The 27,611-nt window shown below is 32.7% G+C and overlaps 2 protein-coding genes and 1 pseudogene across 2 annotated transcripts; 2 read left to right on the top strand and 1 right to left on the bottom strand.

Moving 5' to 3' along the window:
* Positions 1–2,379: 2,379 nt before the first annotated feature.
* LOC142555167 (F-box protein At2g27310) lies at positions 2,380–3,554 on the top strand. Its single transcript, XM_075665884.1, has one exon. It carries the CDS (start codon positions 2,447–2,449, stop codon positions 3,458–3,460), a length of 1,014 nt encoding a protein of 337 aa, XP_075521999.1. The 5' UTR covers positions 2,380–2,446; the 3' UTR covers positions 3,461–3,554.
* A 6,968-nt stretch (positions 3,555–10,522) lies between these two features.
* Positions 10,523–14,550, top strand: LOC142555166 (putative glutathione S-transferase DHAR2, chloroplastic). Its single transcript, XM_075665883.1, has 6 exons — positions 10,523–10,832; positions 11,955–12,045; positions 12,157–12,300; positions 12,800–12,917; positions 13,733–13,873; positions 14,283–14,550. Exons 1-6 carry the CDS (start codon positions 10,637–10,639, stop codon positions 14,367–14,369), a joined length of 777 nt encoding a protein of 258 aa, XP_075521998.1. The 5' UTR covers positions 10,523–10,636; the 3' UTR covers positions 14,370–14,550.
* Positions 14,551–20,777: 6,227 nt separating this feature from the next.
* Positions 20,778–24,450, bottom strand: LOC142555165 (uncharacterized; annotated as a pseudogene).
* Between the last annotated feature and the right edge of the window lie 3,161 nt (positions 24,451–27,611).

Raw genomic sequence — 27,611 nt, 5'->3', positions numbered from 1 at the left:
TTGTAAACTAATTACAATTTTTTAGTGAATATTTTGTTATGAGGCATCGCACAAGTTTTTATACTTGTGTATGATTTATTCTGTCTTATTTTATTCATCTAATTTTATATGTGTTTAATTAATATATCCCGATGCACGTTGTGACTAGATGTTACAACGCATGCACACAATATTTTATTATAATACACACAATTTTAGCATTTTTGTATTTTTAAGTTAAAAAATTCTTTTAATAGTCATTTACTTTATAAGTTATATGTTTTTTTTCATTGTTTAACTTGTTAAAATTGAGTTTTAGTTCGATGACTTCAATTTTAATTGGTTTTTAATCTTATTACGTTGTATGGTTGACATGGTTCGATCATATCAACAATATTCATTATCACATCAACATTTTTTTAGTATTATATGAGTACATAAGTGTAATAGGAATAAAAATCAACACAGAAATAAAATTAATGTACCAAAACTCAATTTTGATAAGTAGATGATGAAAATAAAAAACATGACAACTTACATAAATAATTTGACTATTTCCTTAGACGATTTTAATATTTCTCTAACCTCTAAATATCCGCAATAGTGAATTTGAACTAGTGATTTCGATTTGTGAATCGATTCCAAGGAAAAACATTTTAAAAACAATGTCTAAAGAATGGATTTTAGTTTAATAAGTGAAATATAGAGAGAGCACAAAAGTATATAGGTTTTAAATATCTACCCTTGTTTTAAATATATCTCATTTGCTTTAAAATTGCCATATAATATATATCTCATGTCTTTTTTTAGTCGTAATTTCGAATAATCAGCGATACAAGATTAACCAACAAAAGTGAAAATTTTTCGTTTACCTGCTTTTATTTAAGGTAAAAACTTGTATAAAACGGTCTCACGAGTCGTATTTTGTGAGACAAATCTCTTATTTGAGTCATCATGAAAAAGTATTACTTTTTATATTAAGAGTATTACTTTTTATTGTGAATATCGAAAAAATTCGTGAGACCGTCTCACAAGAGACCTACTCTTTTTTTATGCTTCACTAATTGTCAATTTGCCAAAACAAAAATTCTTAGGTCCTCAAAATATAGGATGATCCCCCACCCCCGTTATTGAAGCAATTCAAAATTAAGATGTTAGGTTCTCTTTACTTTTATTTTCAATTTTTTTTAGAATATTCTTAGATTTTTTATTAAATGACTTTCTTTTCAAGAATTTGATACTTATTATTTTTTTTCTGATTTTTTTTATTCTTTTAAAACTATTATATAAAGTTAGCCGACTTAGCATAATATGTCAAATTAAAAATGATTTTATTAATTTTTTTAATAGGCCACCTCATCATTGCGTTCGCCTAAACTTGTGACAACTGACAACTTGATCCAATGAGTAGTCGAGGAAACTTCTTTAATTGAATCAACAAAAAAATAGATTTAATATTTAAGAAAATGTAATTGTGGAGATGATAATGAGTCGGATTTGATAAAATTTTATATCATCTGTCTATATTTATGTTTATTATATTAATTTTCATAATTTTATATCATCCGTCTATATTTATATTTATTATATTCATCTTCATCCATATATCTATTGGGTATTAAATTTCATCACCATCTAGGATTATATATTCATATTTTACTCATTTCATGTTAATGTTATTATCTCAAATATTTGAATCGAGTAAATTATGGATATTTATTAAATTATTTATAACAATAAAGAAAAATATATAAAAATTAATAAATTAAATATTAAAAAAATAACAAAATATTAAAAATAATTTATCATAACCTCATTATTCCAAAAAAATGACATCAACTTTATACGTATAATTTTCTTCGTTACATTCAATTAATATTATTCAATAAAATCATATTAAAATTAACATTATAGACGAATATATATATATATATATATATATATATATATATAAATTTAATCGGGTGTTTGGATAGATAAGAGTAAGATTTTTTAAAATCTTCATCTTCATATTCGAAAATATTTAGGAAAAAAAAAGGATCATAAATAAAATAAATCCAAAGTAGAAAAAGTATAAAAAAATAGAAGTTTGTGTTTTAAATTTATCTTAAAAAAAAAAAAGAAATGATCAAAATATATATATATATATATATAAATTTAATCGGGTGTTTGGATAGATAAGAGTAAGATTTTTTAAAATCTTCATCTTCATATTCGAAAATATTTAGGAAAAAAAAAAGGATCATAAATAAAATAAATCCAAAGTAGAAAAAGTCTAAAAAACAGAAGTTTGTGTTTTAAATTTATCTTTAAAAAAAAAAGAAATGATCAATATCAAGCCAAAGTTGACTCAAACTATTTGACCAAAAACTTTCTTATATATGCACACAACTCGTTGATTCCCATTGAAAATTCATACATCATATTCGTACAACCGAAGTCCACAGCCTAAATCCCGATTATATCCATGTCTTTTTCTACAAACTCAACCACCACTTCCGCCGCCGCGGATCCAAGCGGAGGCGACCCAATCACGGCCATCCACCCTGATATCATCCAAACCCACATCCTCAACAGACTTGACGGCGCCACTCTCGCCTCAACCAGCTGCGCTTCCTCCCAATTCCTTGCCTTATGCCGCGACGATCAATTATGGCGGGACATCTGCAACTCCACCTGGCCCTCCACAACCGACCCCCGCGTCCTCCGTGCCATCTCCGCCTTCCCCTCGGCCCACCGCTCGTTCTACTCAGACTCCTTTCCCTCCACCACCCACCATCAACATCCGAAGCAACCCTGTTTATCAGAGACGTCGGAGTTAATCTCCGCCGTTGACATCTACTGCGACGATCAGTTGATATACTCGAAAGTACTGGAAACGGAAACCGTATCGAATTGGTTTTTAAGCTTTCCTTTAAGCTTAGAGCTTCTGGACGCGAAGGAGATGGTCCCAACGCCATTGAAATTCGAAGGCGAGAACGGCGCGTGCACGTCCCGCGCGGAAGAACATTTGAGAGTAAGCTGGATTTTGATAGACCCCAACAACAAAAGGGCGGTCAACGTCGCGAGCCACAAGGCGGTTTACTCCCGGATGCACTGGTCGAACGGCGACATACAACTGCGATACGCCACGGTGGCAGCCGTAGCCACCGGGGAACTGGTTCAATGCGCTGTGGTGGTCACTTGCGGCGGGAAAGAGGGAGGGGAATTACACGTGAAGGAAGTGAAAATGCAGGTCGAGGACATGGAGGGTAGAACTCTCAGCGGGAGGGATAGTTTGGAGATTCTACAGGCCGCCATGGAAGGGCCGAGAAGGAGAATCGAATGTAAAAGGGAGAAAGATATTTATGAACTGTTCTCGAGGAAGAAGGTGCAGTACAGAGAGAAGGAGCAGAGGAGGGAAACGGGTTTGGATATGATTTGTATAGTTATCGGATTATCCATTTTTTTTGCAATTTGGATCTTTTTTTTGTGGAGATAAAAGTATGTGAACAGACCTAAAAATATATGTATATCGAAATTAAAAAATAAATAAATAAATATACTTCACATTTATAATAAATTATTTTTCTTTATGTATCATGTATGTTTGATAACAATGTCAAAGAGATCACAGTATGTGTTGTGTTTTCATAAATGATCCAAATAAAATATTTGTCTTACAAATTATGAGATGTGAACTCGTCTCATATAAATTTTTGTCTTTTAAAATTAGCCTCAAACTACAATTGTTTTTCAACTGTTGGTAATTTCATCTAGCTCTCGAATGATCTAGCAACGACGATATTCGTATAGGCTAAAGACATGTGGCAAATGAATCCGTTGGAAATTAACATTTGATTAAAAAGATATTTTCTTATTGTTTATTAAGACCGACTGAATAAGAAATTCATTTCTATAATTAATTGTTGGATATTATCATGAAAAGTAGAGGAAAATGAATTATAAAAAAAAGGAAAAAAAAAGAGGACAGTGTATGTTCAAATGATTTCAATGCTTAAAATTCAAGATCGGATTAAAGTCAAGAATTTTTCTTTGAATTTCAATTTTTGTATTAAATTATGATTGGATCTAAATTTTTTGAATTTGAAAAACTTAGAACATAAAACTTGAGAGTTTTTTTAACACTCAACTAATAGATTTCCAAATAATTCGTGGTTTGCCTCACTAAATTTTGTTGAGTTACTGATTAACAGTCAATAGTGATTGTATTTTGTTAGGGAAGGTAAACGATCCAAACCAAACCAAATCAAACCAAACAGTATCAGGCTTGAGCTTGGCTCGTTTAAGATTGTTTGAGGCTCGAGCTCGATTCGAGCTTTTATTATCAGGCTCGAGTTTGGTTTGTCTTGAAATTACCAAGCTCGGGAAAAGCTCGAGCTCGGCTCGTTAAAAGCTCGTTTAGCATGTTAATCAAGCCAGACTCGAGCTTGATTCATTAATAGCTCGTTTAGCATGTTTAACAAGCCTGACTTGAGCTCGACTCGTTTTCGAGCTCGTAAAGCATAGAATTGAGCTCGAGTTTGAGTTTGATTCGAGCTTGTTAAAAATTAAATATATCTATAAACTAATTTTAAATCAAACATAAAAATGTAAATTCATTCATAAATAACCAAAACGACACAAATAAGAGCTAAAAGAACATAAATCAATATATTATTGAACATTTCAAAATAATACATCTAGAATATTTATCATACACTGATATCACCATATAAATAACAATGAAATAATTCTCACCCCTTTAACACTTCAACTAAGTCTAGTGAGAAAGTAGATAGGACGTCAAAGAATCCATTAAAATCAGGAATTACAAAACCATCTTCAATAACAACTAGTCAAGTATCCTGCAAAGTTCATAATAACATTAGTACTAATATTTTTATTTGTCATGTGTTCAATTATTTCCATTGACATTAGTATTAATATTTTTATTTGTCAACTCAACAAATAAGTCAAGCTCAAGCTTACGAGCCACTTAAACGAGCCAAGCTCGAGCTCGAGCTCGCGAGCCTATTATCAAACATGTTTGAGAGTTCACGAGCCGAATATCTTTAGGTTTGAAATTGGTTTGATTAAATTTTCGAGCTCAAAATCGAGATTGAGCTTGGCTTGATATGATTAACAAACGAACTCAAATGAGCTTTTTATCAAACCGAGCTTCGAATAGCTCGCAAACGGTTTGGTTCATTTATATCACTATATTTTGATAAACATGTTGATGATTGAAGATGACAATAATCAACAGTAAATTGAGGTTAATGTTGAACATTATTTTTTTAAGAAGATTTTTCTCCGCTTTTGGTTTTTCGGTAGTTGACAATCTGCACTCAAGATATAATAATTTCACTTGTGATAACAACACAGTAAATCACAACTTCAATAACTATAAAATAGTACAAACTTTCAATGTTTATGAAAAAAGAAATTTAGACACAATATCAATGCAATAGAAAAAAGTGTGTTCAAAATGATTTTTTTGATCCTCTATATATATTTTCTCTTTGAACCTTTTTTAGCATAATACTATAGGACTTACTAGGTGATAAAGTGAACAAGATGTTATGAACTTTTTGATGATTTTTGTAAAATTAGACAACAATACCCATTCGATAACTTCCATATCATTTCCTTTTTGTTTTTTGGGTTGTGTCTGTTTTGGCCGCAGAACACGTCTAGACTTCATAAGTGTTTGATTGAGGCAGTTCATTTTCACACTTATATAAGTGGCTTCTTTTAGGAGTATCCTACCATACTCAATATTTTCCAATCAAAAGAACCATTAAAAGTACTAAATTTATCTTTATATAATTTAAGGTAACAACACTCTCCGTCTTAAGATTGGGAAGAAAATAATTCCCAATGCTAGCTCAAATTTACATATTTAGTTGTCACATTAAACTAAGATTTTGAGATTTCAATCAACAAGGTTAGATTATAATTATGAAAAATTTAATTGATAGGTTTTATCCTCATTGCTCTTGGCAAACTATACATTTGATCTTCACTCAAGACTTTGTAAACGGATCTGCTAACTTGTTATTTGATTTGACATAATAAAAAGTTATAACTTCATTTGAGATGAATTGTCGGACAGTATTATGTCTTCGAAGGATATGTCGAGACTTACCATTATAAACATTATTATGTACCCTTGCAATATTCGAATGACTATCACAACGTATCATTATTTCAGGCACTTGTCTTTTCCAACAAAGAATATCCTCTAAAAATTTGTGAAGCTATTATGCTTCTTCCGCAGGCTTTATCTAGAGCTATAAATTTAGATTCTATTGTGTATCTAGCTCTAAAAGTTATTTGGATGACCTTTCAAGATACTGCACCACCACTAATATTAAAAACATAGCCAGTTATGGATTTGGATTCTTTGGTGCCAGAAATTAATTCTGCATCACAATATATATCTCTAGAACCGTGGATATTTAGTATATTGCAATCCATACTCTAAGATGTATCCTAAATATTTAAGCATCCTTGTCAAAGCCTTCCAATGAACCTCATTTGGGTTATTTGTGAATGAATCAACTTATACATTGCACATGCGATGTCCGATCGAGTACCATTTGTGATGTATATAAAAATTCCAATAATTCTAAATTATTCCAGCTGGGAAACTAGTTTCTCGTGATTTTTATTCAAATGGACACTTATGTCCATAGGTTTTTTTATTGGAGATGAGTCATTGTTAGACATAAAGGTTTCGAAGTTTGACAAATAAAGAATTGATACTTGCAGAACAGATCAAGCTAAACTGGAATTACATATAATTGATCATATAAGATGGAAAACTGAAGTCATCCAAACTGAAGATTAATGAGATAAATGATCGAATGCAATCGAACTGAACAAAGTTAACTGAATCCGTATATTCAACTGAACTATCAGTTAAAACCGAACATCACGTTTAAAATCAGTCCAACTGATCAGTCAAATAGTCTAACTTCATATCAGTTCGACACGTCATCAGTTAGGACAGCTTTAAACCGACAAGTCATATTAAGCAGACTGCAACTAACAGAAGGAGCGCCGCACAGCAGATTGCAAAATCGTCCTATTGTCAGAAGAATATTGACACACTTAGAAAGGACGAATCAACAGATATGTATTAATTAATGCATTCAATGTTACCGTTGGAAGCAAAACCTATAAATAGCTGAGGAGTTCAGTAAGAAGAATTGATTGAGAATTTTTGAAAGAGAAAACACTTGAAAGATCCAGTTACTCAAGATCAGTTGCGATATTTACATAGACAAAAAGCTCGCATCTCAAAGTCATATTCATATCCGTCAGGATATTATTTGAGCGAAAAACACTAGCACATTACATTGTTGTATTCAATCTTGTAAGACCAATTGTGCTATGTTACTGAGCAAGATTAGCTTGAGATATTAATAAGTTAGTAAAAACTAAAAGTTTTAGTTTTGTAGTGTTTAAATCCAAAATGAAGTGGGTTATTACAGTTTCTGTAATCAATCAAAGTCTTTTAATGAAAACATATCCTTTTGGTAGATTGGGTGATATAATAGTGTTTGAAGTCTCCGAACATTCATAAAAATCATTGTGTTCAGTGTTTATTTATTCCTTGAGTATTCAATTTATCAGTTAGTTTATTTCTACACTTCAAACTAGTTAACTGACTGATATCGACAACAAGATTCTTGAATTCAATTTATCACCAAACTGATTCATATTTTAAAAAGAGCCAAAAATCACAAAGTTTTTATTCAACTCTCTATTCTAAACACTTTGACCCATCAAACCGATCCTAACAAGTGGTATCAGGGCGGTTTGTTTCTGAATACTTTCTATTTATACGCCTGATCACTATGTCTTCATTCAACAAAATCCCTATGTTCTCAAGAGAAGATTTCGATGATTGAAAAATCAGAATGCAATCTCATTTAGCTGCACAAGATGACGAAATGTTGTACGTTATAACTAATGTACCTAGGAAGATCATGAAAGCTACACAGATATTGCTATGACTGATGGAACACCTTACCGCATTGAAAAATCACGAGAGGAATGGACATCTGAAGATAAGAGGAAAGCAAATTTGGACAATGTGGCAAAGGATATTCTGTATAAAACATTGGACAAATTACTTTCAACAAAATCAAGATGTGCAAAACACCAAAAAAATTTGGGAAAAACTGATTCAGTTGTACGAGGGCAACGAGCAAACGAAGGAAAACAAACTCTCAGTTGCAGTACAAAAGTTTTGGTAACATCAAAATGAAGACTGTATAATCAATGAATGAATTTGATGAACGATTTAGCAGCATCATAAATGAACTGAATGCACTAGAAAAGTGTATTCAAATAAAAAAATTGCACTGAAGGTTGTTCGTCGTCTTCCCAAAAAATGGGATATGAAAAAAATGGTAATGAGAGACTCCAAAGATCTCAACAAAGTGGAATTACAAGATCTATTTGCAGATCTCACTGCTTCAACTGAAAAATCTGTAGAGCAGCTGAGCAATGATGTCATGTCATTGTTCATCAAGAAGTTTGGAAGTTTATGAGAAAGAACCAGTGATCCTTCCAAAGGCACTCTCACAAGAATATCTCCAAGGAGGAACCAAATACTTTCTACAACTGTGACAAGACTAAACATTTCATTGCTGACTATCATAAGCCAAAGAAGGATAGTCGACGTTTAGCAGAAAAAATAAAGAATTCATTTGAGTGGAGGAGAGCTAAGGATGATAAGAGATCATTCAAAAAGAAGTATGAATCACTATTAACCGAAGAAAGCAAGTCCAAGTGGGCAGAAACTGATAGTGATGAATCAGACTGTGAGAGTTCGAGCAGCTCTAGTGATGAAGAAGAAGTAAAATGCCTGACGGCTAATGATACAGAACCGGAATAAAGCATAGAGCAGGTATTTGATATCAGCTCAACTGATTTTACACCGAAAGAACTTATTTCCACACTATACGACATGGTTAATGAGTATCACAAACGTGCTCTCTCATTGGAGAAGGCCAAAGCAAAGAAAATTGATCCTCAAGACAATAAAACTGAAACTGATGAATCAGTTGAACTGTTGAATCTAAAAAGGGAGATTACTGATCTAAAAGCTTAAATAAGTGAGTACCAATATGTGATTTAGCAGTTGAAGCTTGAAAATTCAAGACAAATTGATCTGATTCAAGCTTTGAATAAGTTATCAGTCGCATTGACTGAAATGCAAGATTTACAAAAATCAGTTATTGACAAAACTGGTTTAGGCTTTAACAGCCAAGATGAATCTACGACCAGTGGTACCAATCCAAAACTGAATATGTGCAAAGAGAAGTATATTCACTTTGCAAACACATTTATGGCACATGAACAATCCAAGCCAAGTGAACCGGTTGTACAAACGATTGACAATAAGAACAAGGCTAAGAACTATGGAATCGGATATAGCCATACGATTTCAAATGGCTCACGAAGCTGGTCACCTAAACGGTTCAGCTATGAAAACCAAAACTCTAGAAATGAATATTTCAATTATTATAATAGTAAGCTTGTTCAGAAAAGATATCGAATGAACAACCAGGTGAAGAAGGCTAAAACGCATATTGTCTCATCTGCACACAACACATCAAGCACACACAAACCGAGAAAAACTATCTTGAACACAGCAACTGAAAAGTCAATTAGACTGGTCCAAGACTGAGTCCCTAAAGGACTAATCAGTTTAGGACCCAAATAGATGTGGGTACGAAAATTATTCATTATGTGTGACTTCAGGTGACAGGTACAACAACTAAAGATTCAATCTGGTACTGGACAGCGAATGCTCAAGACACATGACAAGGGATGCTGATTTGTTATCCCAACTGGTCAAATATTCTGGTCCAAAAATCAGTTTTGGAGATGACACAAAAGGTAGAACTGTGGGTAAGAGTAAGCTTATCCATGATAATATTATTACTGATGATGTTCTACTCGTTGATAATTTAAAATATAATTTGATTAGCATTAGTGAGTTATGTGATAAAAATTTCTCAGTTCAGTTCAACAAGCACAACTGCACAGTCAAGAACTCAACTGATAATATCATTATGAGAGAAAATCGGTGTGGTAACACTTACAAAGTAAGTTGGACAAATCAACCTAAAGAACCAGTATGTCTTGTCGCTTCAAATTTATGCAAGAACTGGTTATTGCATAAAAAGTTGAACCACTTGAATTTCAAATCCATCGCACGTCTGAGCAATCATGTTTTGTAATTGGTCTGCCTAAGATTGAATTTTCCAAAATAAAATATGTTCAGGATGTCAGTTTGGTAACAAACCAATCTTCTTTATTGTTGCATAATTTTTATTTAGATATTTTAAATAAAATCAAACATGGGTTTGATTAGATATTTTTTTAAAAAATTATGTAAAAAAAATTTAAAAATTATTTCAATATAATTTTAAAATTTCAAATTCTAATATTTTTTTCCAGACAAAACATAATTTCTAAATTACATTTTTAAATATCTAATCAAACCCAAAATAAATTCTAAATTAATTCAAATCCAAAATTTCCCGTTTTACTGTACAAACTTGAGCCTCACGAGATAGACTTAGGGGCAAATTCATGCCACAAGTACACACCCCCTGTTGTGAACCACCGACTAACAGACCAGAGGCAAGCAATGTCAACGGCGAGGATTACGCCGTCAGTGGCGGCTCTGTCCACCACCATCAATCACCTCGCTGTCTACTGTATCCCGACCCGAATCCTCTTCACCCGACACAGGAACCGGGCCTTTACAATTTGCTCGAAAGCATCCGACCCGCTTGAAGTCTGCGTCAAAGAGTCGGTCACAACTCCCAATAGGCTTGGAGACTGTAAGTTGCTATTCGCAAGTTTTTATTTTATTATTGGTTTGTTTCATTATCTTTTGATGATCGAGTTTTACAGTATTATGAACTGGCTTTGAAATTGTTGCGTTTAGCGAGAAATTTGTGTTAAGATTGATAATTTTTTAGCTTCGCTCAATTCACTATGTTGAAACTCATTAGTAGTGTAATTAATTAAGCTATCTCAGTTGCGCAGGGTAAAATAGTTGTGAGTGAGTTGTGCAAGTTTAATTGGGACGGTGTGATACAATTAGGATTGCGAATGAGTTGTTATTTTGATTCGGGACAAGGAATCGTGGTTTGTACTTTGTAGCAACAATTCTGATGCAATTGTAATATTTCAGAGAGTCGTTTTGATGTATAAAAATTAAAATTCCACTAATACTATTCCATTTTTGGTGATTACAATAAGAATTAGGTGCGAGTTCATGCCATCCTGAATTGTCTCACCCGTTTTAGTTCAATTTTCTGCTATGTTGCATGGATACGGGTACGGGCATCGTATACGATACGATACGACGAATTTTGAAAATATAAAACACGATACGGCTAGGATATGACAATTATTAAAAAATATATAATATATAAATTTAGTATTAAAAATTAAAATGGTAGAGATATAAACATTTATATAAATATATTGTTAAAATATATATATATATTTATGTAAATATATACAATGTACATCTTCAGAGCAGTGATCTAAAAAGGAAAAAAAAAACGTGTCCGCAGCGTGTCCTTGACGTGTCCGCGGTGTGTCCTCAACAGTGTCCGACTGGTCAATCCTAAAAAAGTCAACGACACGGAGTTTGCCGTATCTGACACGCGCAATATATAGCCCAGACAAGAAATTTAGCATGGTGAGAAAGTGATTGTTCTTAGTTGAGGGAAGCGATGGACTCGAGATTTTTTGTATTGAAGCCATAAATAATCCTGATTCCTGCAACCATTTCAAAAGTTCTTATATGATTTATTGAAAAGTGTTGTTGTGTATGTGGTTATTTAATTTAGAAAGCATAGAGATCTTTCTTTCTTTCTGGAATATTAAATTCATGTTAATTATACTTCCCTTGTTTTCAATATATCATGTCATTTTAACATTGGTTTCAGGCCCATTTGCACAAAGAGTTTTGCTTACATTGGAGGAAAAGAGCCTTCCTTATGATTTGAAATTGGTTAATCTCGCTAATAAACCAGATTGGTACTGCGAATAGTTTACAATCATGGTGCTATGTATTTGCGTTCATGTATGTTTTTTTATAGCGCTTCTTTTAATTCCTTTTCCTACAAATGTTCTCATCTATTTTTGAAGGTTCTTAAAAATAAGTCCAGAGGGCAAAGTTCCCGTGGTAAAGATTGACGAGCAGTGGATTCCAGATTCTGATGTTATTACACAGGCGCTCGAAGAAAAGTTCCCTGAGCCATCATTGGCTACGCCAGCTGAGAAGGCTTCAGTGTATGACACATCTTTTTGTTCTTAATTTTCATAAAGGTTGTTTCTATATTTACATACACTTGACAAAAAAAACCTAATCCTTTTATTTTGGCTCTTGGAACTTCTTCCAAGTCTGAGTAATTAGCCTTAACCAACATGTATAGAGGTTTTAGCTTAACATATAGGACTTTTTGATAACATATGCTGCAATTTTTGTTGTGTCATTTCCCTGGAACATTACTTTTTTCCCCAGTGCTTGTGCTATATAATAATAGCATGGATGTTGTAATTCAACTATTTTTCCTATTATTGTGGAGAGTTTAACGAGAAAGGAAATTGTTCTTTCATATAGAAGAGATAATGAATTGAAAATCAATGTATTTACAAAACACCTTCGTAGTTATATAACTTGGTTTCTAACTTCTTGTAACTAACTTCTAACTGATATAACAACTCTAACTGGTAGTATTAGTTTCATCCGAGTGTACTCTAATACCTATACCTGTACAAATTATTGTAGTGGTTCGAAGATCTTCTCTACATTCATTGCTTTTCTTAAGAGCAAGGACTCCAGTGATGGAACCGAGCAGACATTACTTAGTGAACTGACTGCTTTCAATGAGTATATCGAAAAAAATGTAAGTAACCCATTTTTTTCGTTATGCATATTATGATTTATTACGTCATACCAGATTGTTAGTACGGGCACTTGGGTAGCTAATTGAGAAATTAGGAGAAGAACATTGATTGACAGCAATATGAGTGTCAAGTTGTTAACTTCAATACCTAATTCCTACTTGAAGAATGATGCAATAGTTTTAGGTTCGAGAAATGATGTGATGTGATGTAAGTAACCCTTTTTTTTTTTGGTATGAATGATTTATCACGTCATACCAGATTGTTAGTACGGTCACTCGGGCAGCTAATTGAGAGATTAGGAGAAGAACATTGATTGACAGCAATATGAGTGTCAAGTTGTTAACTTCAATACCTAATTCCTACTTGAAGAATGATGTCATAGTTTTAGGTTTGAGAAGTGATGTGATGTTGGAAAAAGGTTAGGTTTTCAGAAATTATGATGTGAGATGAGGAGAAGACAGAAGGAAGTAAGAGAAGCTAATGAAATGGGCTTTGATCAAAATGATAATTTTGAAATGACTTGACGTAGATGTGATTTTGAAATGAATTGACGTAGATGTGATGGGATTTAAAAATGTCGAAGTAGTAGTGTGGGGATAAGTTTTCTCAGAATGTTGTACAAAAAGTTCACAGGGAGAAATAGAGGTGAAACAAACAAACCTCTCTGCTGGTAGCACTTGAAGCATATCCTTTTCTTATCATCCTGTTTGATGCCTGATATCATGCAATATTTTTCAACATTTGGTATTATGGCATGGTATTGCATCCAAGGTTTAATCATGGCATCACAGACGTTTTAATTTTCGTCTTATAGGGCCCTTTTATCAACGGAAAAGAGGTTTCAGCAGCAGACTTGTCCCTTGGACCGAAGCTTTACCATCTTGAAATTGCCTTGGGGTACTTTAAGAATTGGTCTGTCCCAGATTCTCTTACATATCTCAAGTCATACATGAAGGTATGCTTTATGCCGCCATAAGCATAGTTATTGAGTATCAGCAATTCAACCAAGCTCACCATCATTATAAAATATGAGTTACCAAGATGAAATTTTGGTCAATTTAGGGAACTTTTATGTTCATGTCCCATAGTAGAGCTAAAGGAGGGTGACAAGGATGGTCGTCCTCTCACTTTTAAATTTGCCTACGCTTGAACAAATTATGATTTTCGTCTCCCTAAATTTTCAAGTTTTAGTTTCATATTTCCTTCACGAAACCTCCAACTCTGCCACTGTCCATGAGTTCAAGCAAGAGTCCGTTTTCGATGGTTTCACTTTTTCTTTGTTCAGCCGGTATTCTTGTGCTTCTCGATTAACGTTAGTAAAATAACATTTTCTTGCCATGTTTTGTTCTTTGCAATGCCGCCAGACTATATTTTCCATGGATTCCTTCGTCAAAACACGAGCGCTGAAAGAAGACGTCATCGAAGGGTGGCGACCAAAAGTCACAGGTTGACTGGCAACCGTCCAGCTTGTAGTCGCATTTCCTACTGTTCCCTCAACAGAAATGTTCTTCTTTTTTTCTTTTTCTTTTATTTGAAAATCTCAACAGAAATGTTATTCTAGCTAATCTTGGTACATATGTTTATTTCATTTTGCATGGCTTTCAAATTTAAGTAGTACAAAATTTTGTTTTCCGGATTGTCACAAAAACTGTAATGATCTCACCACAGCTATAGATCGAGTAATCTATCTCACGGATATAGACATGAGACCGTCTCAAGGCATAGTCAAAATTTAATTTAGCGATTGAAATTATAATTATACTCTCATCATATAACTTTATAGGTAAACTTGTTTTTTCCCTAAAATTTAAACATGTATTTTTGCTCTAATATAATGATATATTAGTATCCTTTGACACGCCATATATGCACAGCAAAAGTTTTTTGTGTGAATAAAAAATTTTAGAGATCAATTAAAGTTAAAATTCATAAAGATTTATTTTTATATGATTTTGGTTTTTTATAATAAGATTTTGATAGAGTTCGGATAGATTCACTTTTTAATTAATTTGACTAATGCTATATGTACAACCAAATTCATATAATAATTCTTACAACACAAAAAATTCAATACAAAAATTTCATTTAACAAAATCTCACGATAAATTCAATGTAAAATATCACGAAATAATAACAAAATATCACGATATAATAGCACAATATCACGATATAATTGTTGTAAATATCGTTGTACGATAGTTAGTGTACATATACCATTATTCAATTAATTTACGGCAATAGAATTTTTTTTTCTCTTTGATATCAAATGTTAAATAAAATAAGGTATATTTGGTATTAAATAAAAAACCGGACCATGCCAAATGTCTTAAATTTAATGATATAATATGGAAGTATAGATTAATAGTTTGGATACTAAGAAAATTTTATTAAAATTTGAAACATAGACTAAAACTTTATTGTACTCTATTAAATTTTATTCAAAAATATCGAAGTTATAAATCAAAGCAAAATTTGAATATTTAGTGGATCAAAATGGAATATGGGAAAAATGGAATAAAAGTACATCTAACTTCTCAATATGTATTTATTTTTGGCAAAAAAAAAAAAATTCCAATTTCTGAGAAGAGTCAAAATATTTAATGAATATTCATAAATTTTTAAAATATATGTAAATTATTTTGTGTACTTTAATAAATCTAGTGTCACCTCCAATATTAATTTATGTATAATTATATCTAACTTATATTAATATAAAATTGAGTATAAAAAAATTTGAAGCATTATTAAAAGTTAGGCAGGGGATTACTCTAATTTAGACATTTTAATCACACTAAATAAATATATAATGAAATCAATTAAACTTCCATCAAATCACACTTTACTCATCGAGTCAAATTAACATCGATGTGTATCAATTTAATTATTTTTTAACCGATTTATTTATCTATCTAATTTTCATATATTGTGAATTTGGGTGTTCATAGATAGGGATGACAACTAGACGAATTTGACCAATTTCATGACCCGTCCGGCCTAGGAAAAATTGAACCTCGATCTAGATCCACCCGCCAAGAACCACAACCCGGCAGTTTCAGGTCCGTTGGACTCGCAAGCCTTGGTACACATTAAACACATACACACACATATACATTAAAAGTTTTATAAATTAGTACTCGATAAATTAATAATCTATCTAAAATAATATTTTTTCTCGATCCCGACTTGAGACAGTATGCTAAATTAATAATTTTGATAAATTAATAAGATAATTATTTTTCGGAAAAAACGATGTATATAACTATCGTCTCTTCAATATCATAAATTAATAATTCTCTAAAATTACAAACATAACTAGGACAAATTTGTAAAATATGATTATGTTGTTATTTGTTTTGTCATGAAATTTAATTATATTGTTGTTATGTTTCTGCTGAGTATTACTGAAAAGTGAGTTATGTCAACACTTTTTGTAGATATCAGAAGATTTTCATAAAATCCTCTTTGCTTGTAGGAACCGTATACATATGATGTATTGGTTAGATATATTTCCATGATAGTCCATGGAGTTTTTTCCCATTGGGTATCTTTTTCTTCTATAAGAAGAATTAATTCTCGATGTTTTGTCTCTGTATATAGAGCTGAATCATTATCATCATCTTTTATGATATTAGCATATGATGCTGAAGATTGAGAATCTGTATTACTTCTCTTTTGTTTCAAGAATTTTTGAAATTCATTATATAACTCATTATTTTGCTCAGTATTACTGGCTGATGAACTGGATAAGTTTTGGGCTATAAGCCTCTGTTTTCTATGCTGTGCAATGATATTAGGGGGTTTTCCCCTACCTCCTCGCCCTCTATAAGAGGACTCTCCTCTTCCTCGGGAATACATATCTGTAGATGAAAACATTAGGATAATATTCTCGAGTTAAGAAATCTAGGCAAGTGATTATCTTCACCTTTCTTATAAATAATTTCAAAATCAAAAGGAGCTAAATGAGCTTGCCATCTTGCAAACATTTGTTTAGAAACATCAGATTTAAAATCTTTATTAAACATAAATTTTGCAGATTTGCAATCAGTTTTTATAATAAACTTTTGATTATATAAATCATCTTGAAATTTTAAAATACATCTGACAATAGCTAAGATTTCTTTTGCTACTGTGGAGTAATTTTTCTGGGCATTATTCCATTTACCAGAATAAAATCTAATAAGATATTCTTGTTTATTTTGGGGATCTTTTTGTTTTAAGATTCCTCCAAAGCCTATATCTGAAGCATATGTTTCCACAATTTTATCCCATTGAGAATTAGCAAGCATAAGACAAGGAAGGTTTTTAACCTTTTCCTTAATATTTCTAACAGCTATTGTATGTCTTTCAGACCAAGGTAAAGGATTTTTCTTTAATCTATCATATAAGATAGCGGAATCTTTAGTAAGATCTTTAATACAATGAATATAATTTAATTATTTTGGTAAATATATATGTACAATAATTTTTTATTTATATTAGTTTAAAGAATATGATGCATATATATACCGATGTAACACAATAACTTTTTATGTAATTCAGTTTATGTTTGCTGAATAAAAAAGGAAATTATCATTTGGAAAATATCTCGTGCATTATGAATACGAGTCTCGATCGAATCAGAATTGACACGGTCTATATTTACAAGAAAAAATATCATTTTTGACCCAAAAAAAAGGTAATACTTTTTTCATGGACAAAGTCAGGTTGAAGATATGTCTCACAAAATTGATCCGTTAAACGGTCTTCTAGTTGTTTTTGTGTTTATTATGATAGTAAAGATGAGCATTTATTAAATATCAATTTTAGCTTTATTAAGATATATTTCCACCCATAAATTTAACACATAAAATTCACTCTTTTTAATACAATTTTACATTTTATAGTTGTGGTTTAGGGAATTCATTTTTGTATTCAATGATTTTATTGGATACATTAAAAGTATTAAATTTTGAATATCTCTGACTTAAAAGTCATGGTTGAACACCATACGAAAATCCTTAGAAAAAAAAAAAATCAAGTCAATTCTCCTCCTCCGCCCTTCCATGGCTGCCTGAAAAATCCCACACCTTCCTTCCCGCTGAGAGTTCTCCCTTCACCGTCCTCGGTATGCATAGGGATGGAAACAGGGTGAGTCTGGGTAGTGTGGGGACCCGGACGCTAATCAATTTTTAATCGTCATCAGGATCAATTTACTAATCAAGTAATTAGGGTCATAAATTTTTTTTTTTAATGCGGAATGTAGTGAAATCAAACTAATATACAACTCAGTATAAAATAAAGTACAAGTCCTGTACCATTTACACAGCAGTAAAAACTAAGGTTCAACATCTAAATATCAAGTGTCACAACCCTATATACATCAAAGTCCGAAGTCTCCACTCTATCACGATCTCTCCTCATCTTCTGGACCATGATCATGTCCCACCTGTTGTCATATACACATACAAACAAGACAACAGCCAGATAACTCCGGTGAAAATAAAATCCCAGTATAAATCAACGAACATGCAATCATATAAACAGTATAAAAACATGTAACAAATATCAGTAATATGTATCAAAATCAGAAACATAATCAATATCAAACTGTCGACAATGCTCGTGACTCCACGACTCAGACTAGACTCAATCCTAGTCTAGGGATCCCGGTTTCCAGATGTGGTATTCCTATATCGACCAACAGTAATAGAAAAGACTCCAGTTCTATCCACGTCGATATAACTAAACATCCAGTGTCCTGACCTAACCGTCATAGACTGTGGCTCTATCGCCAATATCCTATCTTGTGACATCGTGCAATGTGCCCGTGGCGATCCCGCCACTATCAGGCACCTCTGTCCCAAGATTTCTACACCATCTAGTGACATCGTGCAACGTGCCCGTGGTGATCCCACCACTATCAGGCACTTCTGTCACAATATTACTCGTCTAATACCTGCTATCTATAATTCAAGAGAACAAGTATATCAATCAAATCAATGCAATAAATTAAAGTATGTGATTTAGGAAAACTCAAGTACATCCTACTTGAGTCGATGTCCCAATACCACATTGACTTATACCTTTCGTTTGTGGTCTTGGTCTGAAGCAATATCAGTTCTGAACTTAAGACGGTCTCTGTAAATCTGAAATGACATATCGAGAATCATAATATCAATGTTCCATTCTCAATTCAATACTGGATCTAATTAATCTGGATTTAATTCGAATCATCGGCATAACAGTACAATCCCGATATCTCGGTTAATACAACATCACCAGATAATAATTCCCTCAATTCATAATCAATACCAATACAATCTGATATCATATCTCAGTCCATTAACTTCAGAAAATCACAACAATTCCATAATCAGTCCGTTTCTTAATCTGACTTCGATTTATGATGTCTAACATATCAAGAACATCATATATGAATCCTATTCAATTCTGACAATGACATAATTTCAAAGCATGTCAAAACGTAGCAAAACTTACGTCAAGTTGTAGCCTACATTGATAGGATTACAGTACTGAAGTCAGATTACAATTCGGACGGACGGATTTCTCACAAAAGGCATAAGGATTTTCAACACATATACATGAACCTTTTCTCGATTCTTCTCTTTTCTTTCTACTGAAGGAAACAAACGTATATATGTATATATATATCCTAAGTTGCATGTTTCAGCAACGTGTCATTTTTTTCTTGAATCTCGCTTGCTCGGCGCTCGGGCGGTTGAAACTTACCGCCCGGGCGCGAGGGGTTCTGCCTCCCGATTATTCCTTGGCGCTCGGGCGGTCAAAAACTACCGCCCGGGCGCCACATCTTCTGTCCGAAGCATATACTTGTTGCACAATGGCGCTCGGGCGGTCAAACACTACCGCTCGGGCGCCACTAGTTCTGTCCACCACTTGTGTAACTTCATATGCATTGCTCAATCTGGTCTCGGGATAGCCCGGATATAATCACATCAATTCATAATCAATAAATCATATCAGATTAATAGAATCAAAATCTCGGACATTACAGGTAGATTGGTCAAATCGTGGATCCGACCCGCCTCACTCAAATGTGTTTCAATATAGTTATGGACTAAATCAAATAGTCGAACTGTTACTCTCTCGCAAATTACATATGCTTTACTAAATGACATTTTTTATTAAATAAAAAAAATATTTTGTAATTTGAGAAAAATGAATATTTTTGTTTATCAAAAAATATACCATAACACAAAAGCTAGTTATCCTAAACCTCTCAATTTTATTAATACAAAAAGTACAAATAGGCACACAATAATACTCGGTGGAAAATAATGGATGGATACACATTAATTTTTTTTACGTAAAATTTAATATTAGATATATTAAGTTCTGTATATAATTTTTCAATTTTTTTTTGAGTTTTGATTTTATTATATATTTTTTTGGGTGAATAAAACAATCAATTTACTTAACATTAGAACACGATAGAATTATAAACTTACATTTGGCTACCATGAATAACATTATTTTTTTATATACTAACGACGAGATACATGTGTTGCGTGTGTGACATAATGTTCGTATGACCTTTTTCAAGTACTTGCATGTTAAGTTATAAAAGTTTACATAATCAATTAGACAAATAACCTGATTTTAACATAAATTTTGAAAGTTCATGCAACGTAGATGGTGGAAAATGCTCTCCCTGGTGGCAGAAGCTGAAAATATATTAGGCCCACTTCAAGAATTTTGACACTAAATCTATCTAAGAAGCGAAGGCAGATAGATATCTGGTTGAAGCAATTGATTATCATCATTCAAGAATTCAAAGTTGGTGGCGGAATCATGTTTGGAAAAGAAATGTGAATCGATAATCCAAGATATGATTAAATAAATAGAACAAAATAATAAAATTAAAATATAAACATTTCAGAAATTATGAGACAACGGACATCAAGCACGTCAACAATAGAAACACAAATTGTCATCAATAAATGCAAACCTTGAGTCGCAAAAAAGAATTTAAGGAAACAAAAAACATATGAAAAATGTCAAGAATCACACCCACGAGGATGCCCCTCCTAATCCAACATCTAACTGTGATACTGCAGAAGGATCAACTTTTACATGCTTCTTGTTCCTCTTATAGATGGTCATACTAATCACATCGCTCTCCCGACGATCATAATCTCGAAATATTTGGTCATGGCCAAGCCTTTTAAAACCGGCCTCTGCAGGAATTTCAAGCGCAGCAGGAGGAAAATGATCTGTGAAAGGAGTTTCCGAGTCATCATGCGGATTTAAGTTGTCCCTTTCTGTTGATTTTCTTGATTTTTTGTGTTTCATGGTACTGTCCACCTTAACATGATCGGATTTTTTCTTGTCATTGGTCTTCATAGGAATTTCAGGCGCTACTGTGGCAAAAAGATTGAAGAAAGGAGTTTCTGGGTCGTCCATCACGTTCAATTTATCCACCTCACTGGTTTTTCTTGACTTCTCGTATTTTTCATCCAATTTTCTTCTCTTCTTGTTCTCTGAGGCCGCATTTTTAGCATCTTTAATTTGTGTATTCACGGTCTCATTCATGGGCTGGGCTTTACTGGAGTTCTTGTTTCTCGATTCATGGCTTGTTTTCACCTCATCTCGAAGAGGGGTTATATCATCTGACTTGTCAGTAGTGTTATCGAATTCCTTTCCAAGAATTTTGTCAATGGTTTGGCATTGAAGATGTGCAAATTAGGTAGCAGATTCTTAACCTGGTGGAGAGTTTGATTTTAAGTTTCAAATATTTTGATGGTACACAAAATCCAGATAAACAAGACTCTGCAAAACAAACGTACCTTTTTCGCTAAATTTTCTTTTTCAGCTACCGGATTTCCTTGAAGATTCAAGTTTTTCAGGTTGACCAATGGAGCGAGCTCCTATCATGAAATGAGAACCAGACACGTTGCAAAGAAGAGAACAGTCAAATTGAGCCAAACATGATATAGCCAACAAAAAGTTACCTTTACATTGGACCATTTGGTGATCAAGTTATTCCCCAAGTCTAGATTCTGAAGTTTTGTGATGCGGGAGATCTCACTCGGAATGGTCTGAAAGAAGTGCCAAAAGCTCTTACAAGTTGTGAAAAAAAACCACACATCAAATGAAACTTTTACAAAGGTGAGTGGTATGATAGGGGGTCGTGATTTAAAAAATCAAACTTAACAACCAGAAACCTGTTTAAACTCATACCGTGATCTCATTATGAGCAACGCGAAGCTCTTTTAACTCAGCACATGACTTCAGTGTTGAATCGATTGTTTGCAACTGACAGTTAGAAACAGAAAGCTGTACAGAAAATGATGGTAAGATTCACAAGTACTTAGACCTATGAACAGAGATACCGATGACAATAAATTGGCAATACGCGTACTTTCGTGATTGATTTAAGTTTGATTAAAGATTCACCAAGCGAACTGATTGGATTCCTGGAAAGAACTGCAAAGGTACATTCAGAACAAGAGGAAAATGTGATTAAACTTGAATTGTTATCTGCCAGTGGCATGCAATAACTTAATGTTATGGTATAATGGTGAAAAATTATCGCATGGATACTCAAAGCAGATATGGATCTTACCAGAAACAGATTATTTTCAAATTCTTCAAGCAAGGTAGTTAATTTAGAAAGAGCAATCAAAGATTAAATAAAACCTACCAACATTGGCAAGTTCATGAATGAGAAGAAAGCATCTTGTTTTTAGGGAAGAAATGAACAAAATGCAAAGGAGTTTACAGGCAACCCAAGTCAAATAACACGGTACATTGCACTTCTGGAGAAGGAACTTTAAGGGCATGCGTTCATAGGATGTTTCATAAACACTCAAACTTCATAAGATACGCAAGCACCTATATGTATAACAGTAGAGAAACTGAAATTTCCAAAATTTTACTGACATACAGAAGAACCTACTCACAAAACAAAGCTCTCCGGCTTTTGAGATTCAAGAGAAAACACCATGAATAATTTCTCAAATCACAATGAATGTGATAACACTTCTGCTTACAAGAAAAGAAAACTGGAGGTCCAAAATCATAAACATAATAGAGGTCATCATCCCATAACTTTTACAGTATCACCACAAGCAGTCAAATTTATCAGATATAAGCACAACTTTTTAACAGCTGAGATATCCTTTTGAAAAGATTATCTTATTCTTCTCTTATCGGAAGGGTAGAACACGAGGGGAGGCAAAGGAAGAATGAGAAAATTGAGGTTTGAGCACAGGGGCAATAAGATTTATTATTCAGATTGGATATCCTTTGTAGCATTATCCATATTTGGGAATTAAAAATTGAGCAATGAATTACTATGAAAGAATGTGAAGCAGAACACAAGCATCTGGCAGCTTATTTGAAACTAAAGATCAAAAGGCTACTTGAAATGGCATGTTTAACACAATTCAGGAACTTGAAAGTACCTAGAGTATTCAGTTCTTTCATCTGATCCAGCTTGCAAACTGAACTGATCTCATTATCTGCCACATAAGTAGAAAAAGGAGCGGAGAATCATTACCTAACACATATCTACCTCACATCCATTTATCACCAACACAGCAAGTTGATAATGAAAATTGCCAAGAAACTTACCATTCAAAATCAAAGCCCGCAAGCTCAAAAGAGACCTCACCTCGTCCATTGATCTAAGCTTGTTTTTCCCAGCATTTAACACCTTTCACAGAAAACACCAAGAGAAGATTAAGAACATAACAGATTATCTCTACACGAAGCTGAAAAACTTCGAGATAGTATTAAATCTTATCAATGCGATCACAGAAAAAAATTGGAAGATCTAAGATCATTTATAATGATTGAAGCACAGAAGCCAATGGACATATTTGGCAATTTAAAACTGCCCAAATTATTCTCGATAACATCTTGTAATGTTAAATGATAGTACAAGCTTAGAACATAAAAACACAAAATAACTTTTAATTAAATCTAAATAATCTAAAGTGAAAGCAGCCATATGGTACTGCTCTCTAGTCGCTACTCACAGCGAGTTTAGTGAGGCCTTCGATCCCTTTCAAGCTATGAAGCTTGTTCTGAACAACAGATAACCACTTCAGATTTACACACAACTTCAACCCCTGAATGAACACAAAAGATTCAGAAAACTTGGTTAGTGATGCATCAATCTCCAGCAACGGGACAAAGAAAAAAAAATTATCGTATAAATGAATCAATACCTCGAGGGAGATCAAACTGTTGAACCCAAGGTCGAGTCTTTCCAAATCTTTGAATCCACTCAAGCAAGAAACCTGTAAAAAAAACCTCAAGAAAATCCATAAATCAACTAAATGAGTAACAAATCACGAGATTTTACTAAATAGGTCCTCCCGGAAACACGAGAGAAGTACTACATCAGAAAGGGCTCTGTGAGTAAGAGCGAGAAACGTAATGGAGTTCGCGTCACTCGTATTTTTTTCTCGCAAAATTTTCTCTGAGCTCAACACCGCCATGCCTCTGTAGTATTGAAATTGTTTCAGCTATTACGTTCGCCCTACCTAAATTTACACAAGGCTGGCTACGGGTTTTTTTTGGATTTTAAATATAAATGTTTTGGATCGGTTCAGCCTCCATAACAGTGATCACGCGATTCCGGTCGGTTTACAATTTTTAAAATAAAAAATATTAAAACATATATTCTAATTTATTTGAAAACAACAACAGTACAGTATCTTCAGATATAAAATATAGTTCAAATCATACAAGGATAAAACTAGATAAAACAATAATCAAGATTCAAAACTAAGTTAATAATTTAACACAACACACTCACAACAAAAATGACATTTACATTATTTTATAATTTTTTTACTTTCAAACTTCAAACAAAATATTGTAGTAATAAAATACTAATATGAAGAATAATTAAGAAGAAGATAAATTTTCTTTGTAGGAGTAATAATTTTGAAAAGAGTTGAAATATAATGAATAATGAATTCTTTAATTGAATATGTTGTTTACAAATTATTATAATCATAGACCAAATATTATGACAGGTGGTTTAGGCGGTGCGATTTGGTACGGTTCTTGGCGAAAAAAATAACTGAACCGAGTATGCGGTTCGGTTTATGAATACTACTTTTAAATCGCAGTTTTTATAAAATATTAGGAACAACGGTGCGATGCAATTCGGTTCGGGCGGTTTGGGTGGTTAATAAAAAAATTTGATCACCCCTAATCCTTCATCCGAAGAAATTATTTTTATTAAAAAAAAATTTATGAGATCGTCTTATAGTCAGAAGATATTATTTTTATGTCCAAGCAGAACACAAAATAACCTGATATCTAATTATTGTAGTTTCGATCAGATTATTATTTGATTTCTTAAAAGTAACTATAGAAAATATACCGTCTTCATCCCAAGTATACATATAGTTTTATTTGTTTTCCACACAAACTAAGAATATAAGATTGCGTTTTGATATATAGATTTGAGTAGAAATTTCACATACCTAAGAATCTATTGGTTAGGTTTCATGTCATTCATAAATTTTATTTCCTTCTTTCTTTAGGAACATCCAAATCCGATGAGGTTAGAATTAATGGTCGAATAGGACTCACTTTGATTTGATTTTTAGAAATTAGATTTTATTCTTTTTCATAAATTGGTATCGAACGACACTTGACATGCCCGTAAATTTCGGACCAAAAAATTTGACACGCACAGTGGTTCCTCTGGATGCTAATTTTTCAAATTCATATTATTATGTTTCACATGATGACACATGGATTTTTCAGACAACTATTTCCGAGAAAAAAATAGAAGGAAGATGTTAATTAATGTTATTGAGAGAATTCACTACATCAATGGAGTTCACCAACAAAATGATTGAGAACATGAAGGTTCATATGGTTATGTTTCTAGAAATGACATATAATCCCCTCAAGTCTCTTTTACAGAAGAAATGAGACAAATGCTTTATCATAGAGATTATGGTAAAGTGCTTTAATTATTTCTTGCTACCTAATCTAGAATTGGTTGCTGAAGATAATCTCATTGATGATGGCAATGAGACGAAGAACGAGAGGGAATTATGTTTTAAAAAAAAAAAAATTCACACTCATCCCTTATTTTTTTAAATCTGTGATGAGAAAACTGAATTTAATGTTAGGTGAACAGCAAAGTAATCGGATAAAAGATATGTTGTTTGCTAAGTGGATGGATATGTCTGTCTTTGCGATAAGTTGTTTTAATGATTGATTATGTGCTAAATAGATTTCAGATTGTTTCATTGTAGTTTCATTGTTGGTGATGATATCATAATGCTTTGTAGTTCAGCATAGTTCTCTATTATTCTCAGACTTACATCACAGTGGCCAGCCTGTTGATTTAGACATGAAAATGGAGTCCAGATTTTTGGCTTGTCGATTTGCTGGGAAGGTGAGCAATGTCAAACGGGCATTCATTTTTTCAAAACTCATTTCCTTGGCTGTCCGTGAAGATGAAAGTGTGATTGATGATTTTGTTCGACTTTTTATTATGTTCTTTTTCAACTAGACAATATTCTCCACTTGTTATTATTCAACCTCCAATTTTATCTTTATTTTTTAATTTCGATGATCTTATGACCTTATTTGAGTATTCTTGGGGAGATGTTGTCTTCCGATTTTTTTGTATAGAGAATTACGTGATATCAAACGTTTACAACTTTAAAATAATGTATATCTAACAGAATTTAAAATACAACAACTATAACATAATATTTTCACCAGCCTCAAAATTGATCATGCTCATCTACTCTAGTTCTTCGTTCTTATGTAGTGAGGAAGGTATATGGTGAGTGTTTGGTGAAAAACTCAGCAACTTGAGGGCCTATTATCTATACATATAATTTTCGAAATCAATCACATGACTTGTCATAACAAAACGTATATTTCACGCAGAACTTTCATAAACAAGACATAATCGCATATCACATAAATTTCTTCAAAGTTCTCCATGAACATCGATATCAGTCTCATATATGTTACTCGTCTAAATCCATGGATTAACTTTAATTAATAGTATGAATATTATTGTTGTTGTAATTATTATAGGATAGAGTGTTCATCATTTTATGATAATTCATTTAAAATAAAATTAATTTCTTAAAAAATATTAAAATACTTATTAAATATATTCCTTAAGGGTTTCGTTTCTTCATACCTTTTCATTTTTAATTTGGATAAGATTTATGTAAATTATCATCAATGACATCTCATCACATGAAAACAAGAAAAGATATCAATTCAACTTGTCAAGCCATAGAGTTTTGAAAATAGTACCTAAGAGGAAACTTAATATTGATCAACTTTCTCTTCACTCATAGAAGAAAACAACGAACGTGGAGACTCAAATTCTGAAGCCCCTTGTCCTTTATATGGCTGAGGCCTTAAACAAGTATGGGATTCTATACTGTTAAGGAATACAGCAGGAATAATGATCGATCAAACAAAAAAAACAATTGATAATAATAAAATATATGATATTGTATTGATTGAAATAAATGAAGATATTTCCTAGAGTTGATTCTCTGTTACAAGCAATGAAATTACTCCCCTAGCCACTGCTAGTATTCCTCACAAAACAAGATTCCTCCTTGCCACTTTTATTCCCCTTTCCCCACTTGTGCTTGTTTCCTAGTACTTCTAGCATACCCTTGATCCGGCAACCTAAACTTCTTTAGATCCAATCATCCCCT

Source organism: Primulina tabacum, chromosome 9, assembly GCF_025594145.1.
Source record: "Primulina tabacum isolate GXHZ01 chromosome 9, ASM2559414v2, whole genome shotgun sequence".
Classification (NCBI taxonomy): Eukaryota; Viridiplantae; Streptophyta; class Magnoliopsida; order Lamiales; family Gesneriaceae; genus Primulina; species Primulina tabacum.
The sequence above is the reverse complement of the archived record's forward strand: the minus strand, read 5'-3'. Positions and strand labels throughout refer to the sequence as shown.